General features: G+C 48.4%; 1 protein-coding gene across 1 annotated transcript; it reads left to right on the top strand.

Moving 5' to 3' along the window:
* The first annotated feature begins 419 nt into the window (after nucleotides 1-419).
* LOC143894365 (uncharacterized) lies at nucleotides 420-5056 on the top strand. The gene is made up of 2 exons (XM_077400558.1): nucleotides 420-2107; nucleotides 2177-5056. The coding sequence occupies exons 1-2, from the start codon at nucleotides 945-947 to the stop codon at nucleotides 4764-4766; spliced, it is 3753 nt and encodes a 1250-aa protein (XP_077256684.1). The 5' UTR covers nucleotides 420-944; the 3' UTR covers nucleotides 4767-5056.
* Nucleotides 5057-5918: the final 862 nt, after the last annotated feature.

The raw sequence follows: 5918 nt of genomic DNA, 5'->3' as shown, positions 1-5918 counted from the left end.
ATCTTCCTTTTGTTTTTCTCGAACGATGCGGTGAGCAATTGTCGTTTTTTTTTTCCGGGGAAAGAGTTTATCTCTGGGTATGGAAAACCAAAACGTTGAGATAACGAACGCGTATAAAAAGAGTTTTGCTCGCGACGGCGCGGCATACGGTGACGCGGATTGACAAATGTATCGTGACAGAGCGGTGCGAACCGATCGAAACGGGAATAAGTTGTTTTTTTTAATGCGGTATGAGCGACGAGTACGTAGAACTTTGCAAACCGGTGTTTAATCCTAAAATTAGAAAACCGATCGTAAAAATAAGCGAACCGTTCGTGAGGAATTGTTGCAGATCGGATTCGTGGAGAGTCGACGTAACGAGATATCTGATCCGTCGCGAAATCGGAATCGCCGATCGCCAATTGAACAGGAGGTTTTTCTATTGCCAAATATATATTTGAAAAGAATAGAGGACGGTATTTATACGTCTAATTGATTTAGACCCGACAGCGGTGATAATGTAGCAATGTGCATACTCGCGAATGAACGATCACCGTTATTACTCGTCCCGAGGAATCAGACGGCGAATCGCGCTGTTACGAGCCCATGCCCGCGTTCTCGTCGGATTCGAAAGAAGAATCGGCGAGACTCGAAACGTCGTTATCGTCAAACGCATGTGCGTTGGTGGTGGTGAAGGAGGACGCGCGATGGAATCTGGCGACTCATCATTTGCGGAGAGAGATCGGAGCGCGAACTGCGCGCGAGCGCGCGTGGATAGAGACGACGATGGTAAATTCCGCTAGGGCGCACGATTATACGCGTAAATTGCCGCTCAAATATCATCATTATTATCAGACGGTGTTCGGAGGAGAGAAGCTACGTAGGATTTACACCTGCGGGTCTCGTCGTCTTTTCGATCGAGTGAAATTCTGTGTTCCCGAGGGTGAAAGGCCCTTCTGGATAACATGCAGAAAAAGTGCGACGAATTGCTCGCCGCGGACGTCCGCGACGCGGACGGATATCGCGCGTGGAGACGACGATGCGACGAGTGTCTCCAGCTCCTGCGGGAGAGCTGTCGAGTCGGACGCTCCGGAGGGCGAGGCAACACCGGAGCCGTGACCGCTCTGGTGGCTCAAATAGCGCGACTGGAAGGTTCGAGGGAGGATCTGCGTCGGCGATTCGAACGCGCCGTGGGTGCCGGTTTGGACGGTGAGGGTGCAGGTAGCAGCAGCAGCGTCAGCGAAGGATTTTCGTGGGTCGAGATCGATACGGCGTTCCGAGGTCGCGTGCTCACAGGCGTTGCGACGAACTCGACGTACATCGAACCCGCGCGATTTCTCGAGGATGCGAAGAGCACCGTGCTCGAAAAAGTGCAGGACAATTTGAACAAACACGCGTGTTTGAAGGTAAATGTCATGTTCAATGGAGAATTCGTAGCGAACGATAAGATCGACGTGAAGAGTATCGTTACGCGGAACGAACAGCTCCTCCAAGCGTCCGATTTGAGCGAGTGGTACGATAGGCGCATGCGCGACGCAATTCTAGCAGGGTTGGACGAATTTCAGGAACGTGACAGCGGATGGGCGTTGTCTAGAATACTGAACTTAACGGTGAACGTGAACAAGTGTAATCCCATGCGCGTGGGATGTTGGATGGAAATACCGCGAGGTATAAGACTTAAAAAGGCGGTGGTAAACGTGCGATCGGAGAAGGACACGTGTTTCGCACGCGCGGTGGTCGCGGCTCTGTATCCCGCCGAGCGGAACGTGGAACGATGCGGCTCGTATCCCGATTACGCGACGGTGCTGAATCTCGACGGGATAAACTTCCCCATAGATCTGAAACACATCGGAAAGTTCGAACGTCAGAATGACGTATCGATCAATGTGTTCACCACTCGGGAAGAGATTGGAAAGAAAGATAAGTACGGACGGGGCGCCGACGACAACGCGATCGTGCCTCTGCGGTTAACCGACGATAAGAGGGATAGACACGTAAATCTCCTGTATCTGCGCGATACGTTGCGTGGCGTCGTCAACGGGGGTCATTTCGCCTGGATAAAGAATCTATCGCGATTGGCGAATTCACAATTGACCGTGAGCCGCTGCGCGAAGCACGTTTGCGATCGGTAAGTAAAAAAAAACTGAGGAACAAGAGAACGGAGAGATGTTATTTAATATATGGCGTTACTTCGCAGATGCCTACACTATTTCTATACGCGCGAAAAGTTGGCCGCTCACAGTGTCGACTGCGGTCGAATGAACGACTGCGCCATCGTTCTTCCAAACGAGAACGATAAGTGGCTGTCTTTCGACAATCACGACAGGAAGGAGCGACTCCCCTTCGTGGTGTACGCGGATCTGGAGTGTCTTCTCGAACCATGGGAGAGGGAGAATGCCGAAGGGGGGGCGAGATACGCTTATCAGCGTCACGTACCGTTCAGCCTGGGTTACTATCTGTGCTGCACCTACGACGATACCGTATCCACGTACAGATATCGTCGCGGCGAGGATTGTGTTTCGTGGTTCGTTAACGAGCTTCGCGTTCTCGCGCGTCGCGCTAAGACTAAATTCTCCACCAATATATCTATGATAGAACTTACGGAGGACGAGAAACGCGAATTTCAGTGCGCGACGCATTGTCACATATGTCGAAAAGTGTTCCAACCGGAGGACAAACGCATGCGAGATCACTGTCATCTAACCGGACGTTACAGAGGTCCGGCGCATGTTCGTTGCAATCTGAATTACAGAAACGTGTACGTGATTCCCGTGTTCTTCCACAATCTGTCGGGTTACGACGCGCATTTTATCATCGAGAAAATTGCGAACGATTTCGAGGGCAAGGTCGAGCTCCTACCGCTTACGAAGGAAACCTACATATCGTTCTCGAAGACCGTTAAGGAGACGCAGACGGATGGGACATGGGATCGGTACGTTAAGCTACGATTCGTGGACTCGCACAAATTTTTAGCCGCGAGTATCGAAACCCTGGCGTCCTATCTGAGCAAGGACAAGCTGAGAATAACGCGCTCGGAGTACGCGGATTTGAGCACGGAGGATCTCGATTTGCTCACTCGCAAGGGAGTATTTCCGTACGAGTACGTCGACAGTCTGGACAAGTTGCGGGAGACCGATCTTCCACCGCGCGAGGTCTTTTACAGCTCCCTGACTGACGAGACCGCGAGCGAGAGCGACTACGAGCACGCGACGAGGGTTTGGCGACGTTTTCGCGTGCGAGATCTCGGGGAGTACAGCGATCTCTATCTCAAGACTGACGTGCTTCTTCTGGCGGATATCTTTGAAAATTTTCGGGACACGTGTATGGCGAGTTACGGGCTCGATCCCGCGTATTATTATACGTTGCCGGGGTACACGTGGGACGCAATGCTGAGATACACCAACGTGCGTTTTGAGCTGCTCACCGACATCGACATGGTGCTGTTCGTGGAACGTGGAATACGCGGCGGCCTCAGTCAATGTTCGCTCAGGTACGCGCGAGCTAACAACAGGCACGTACCGACATACGATTCGTCCCAGCCCGATACGTATCTCATGTATTACGACGTGAACAATATGTACGGCTGGGCTATGTGCGAATCGCTGCCGTACGCGAATTTCCAGTGGCTCGACGACCCTGAGAATTTTGACGTGACGACCGTGCCACCGAACGGCGATGTCGGTTACATTCTGGAGGTGGATCTCGAGTATCCTGGTGACCTGCACGACGCCCACGCGGACCTGCCGTTGTGCCCAACGCGCGATAAACCGCCTGGTAAGCGGCAGGAGAAACTGCTCGCCACGCTCTATGACAAATCGCGCTACGTGACGCACTATCGAAATCTGCAGCAATGTCTGCGACTGGGTTTGCGACTGACGCGAGTTCGTCGCGTTCTGCGATTCACCCAGTCACCTTGGCTTCGTGGCTACATCGAGCTGAACACAACGTTCAGGACTCGCGCGAGCAACGAGTTCGAACGAAATATGTACAAACTGATGAACAATGCCGTCTTCGGTAAGACGATGGAGAACGTGCGCGATCACGTGGACGTGCGTCTCGTGACGCGATGGGAAGGCAGGTACGGCGCGGAGGCGATGATCGCCAGACCGAACTTTCACAGCAGGAGCGTCTTCTCGGAGAATCTCGTCGCGATTGAGCTGCGAAGGCTCGAGGTGAAATTCAACAAGCCGGTCTACGTGGGAATGTGTATTCTCGAGATATCCAAGACGCGCCTCTACGAGTTTCACTACGACTACATGGCACCGCTCTATCGCGACCGGTGTCGAATTCTTTACACCGATACCGACAGTCTGATCTATTCGCTGGAGTGCGAAGACGCGTACGAGCTTATGAGACGCGACTTAGACAGATTCGACACGAGCGATTACGCGGAGAATAACGCGCACGGTATGCCGCGCGTCAACGGGAAGGTGCCCGGTTTGATGAAGGACGAGAACAACGGCGCGATCATGATGGAGTTTGTGGGCCTCAGAGCGAAGATGTACGCTTACAAGGTACTCGGATGTGACGACACCAAGAGAATAAAGGGCGTCAAGAGAAACGTAGTCGCTAAGAAGATCACGTTCGAAGATTACGTGGCGTGCCTGCGAAACGCGCGCGAGCTGAAAACGCACCAGTCGTGTATACGCTCGTGCCTGCACGACGTTTTCACCGTGTCGGAGCAGAAACTTGCTCTCAGTCCGCACGACGACAAGCGATGCGTGAGGTTGGACAGCGTGGAAACGCTTCCCTGGGGACATTATACGGAATACCGTTGTAAAAAATAAAACAATATCATACGTTTTCTAAAAAATTGTATTATCGTAAGATCAATACTACAAAAAGGCGTGATATCTGTACAAAATTACCTTTTTTAAAAAAAAGGTAAAGAAAGGCGCCAAGTACACGCATAGTAGTGTATATGTTGTTACCTCGAAAAAAAAAACAGTGGTAGTATTATACCTTAAAAAAATCTAAGTAACAAGTGGTAGACGAAATCTTTGTATCTTGAAAAATCTCGAAAAAACCTAAACAGTGGTATCTTCACCTAAAAAAAAAACAAAGTAGTAGTATTATACCTCGAAAAAACCTAAGTAACAAGTGGTGGACGTAAGCTTTGTATCTCCAAAAATCTCATCACAAAATTACGTTACCTTATCAAAAAATGAGTCGCGCTTCAAGTGATCTATTATTACAATTACAAAAAAGAAATGATATCTCTTTTTAAATTACAGCGCCAATTACAGAGAACATACACTGAGAAAAAAAATTTGTCAATCCCAAGAAATATTTAGTCCGATACGTTCAACTAAACATTTTAGTTAGTTAACTAAACATTAGTTGAATTAATTAATTCTTGATTAAAGAAACGAAATAAATTGTTGAAACAACTAATATTTAGTTAACTAACTAAAATGTTTAGTTGAACGTATCAAACTAAATATTTCTTGGGATTAACAATTTTTTTTCTCAGTATATTTTTCGAGATACAAAGATTACGTCTGCCACTTGTTACTTAGGTTTTTTCGAGGTATAATATTACTACTGCTTTTCTTCGATTAGAATAAAAAATTGAATCATGAAGAATTACACAGAGGTAACAGTACAAAATACAAATATTTTATTAAAATATTTAAACCCAACAAGGGAATACAAGGTATTTAAATACAAAGTTTATATATGTATTTTAAAAGATTTAATCGCATCGCAAAGAATTACAGAGGTAACAGTACAAAAAATAAAAATATTTTATTAAAATACATAAATTTTTCTTGTCAAAAAACTTGGCGCTGCTAGACTCTAAAATTAGGTCAGCTTGGTGTGTGTGTGCGAGCGAGTGGGTGTGGGCGATGTGTGTGTGGGCGATGTGTGTGTGGGCGATGTGTGTGTGTGTGGGCGATGTGTGTGTGTGTGTGTGTGTGTGTGTGTGTGTGTGTGTG

Source organism: Temnothorax americanus, unplaced genomic scaffold (genome assembly GCF_048541705.1).
Source record: "Temnothorax americanus isolate GAGA-0224 unplaced genomic scaffold, ASM4854170v1 Scaffold138, whole genome shotgun sequence".
Classification (NCBI taxonomy): domain Eukaryota; kingdom Metazoa; phylum Arthropoda; class Insecta; order Hymenoptera; family Formicidae; genus Temnothorax; species Temnothorax americanus.
Note: the sequence above shows the minus strand (reverse complement) of the source record. Positions and strands in the feature narration are given on the sequence as shown.

Excerpts from the sequence above, each read along its gene's own strand:
- LOC143894365 (XM_077400558.1), top strand. The coding sequence starts at position 945 with ATGCAGAAAAAGTGCGACGAATTGCTCGCCGCGGACGTCCGCGACGCG. Across the intron at positions 2,108-2,176 it reads GCGAAGCACGTTTGCGATCG|ATGCCTACACTATTTCTATA; the intron begins GTAAGTAAAAAA and ends GTTACTTCGCAG.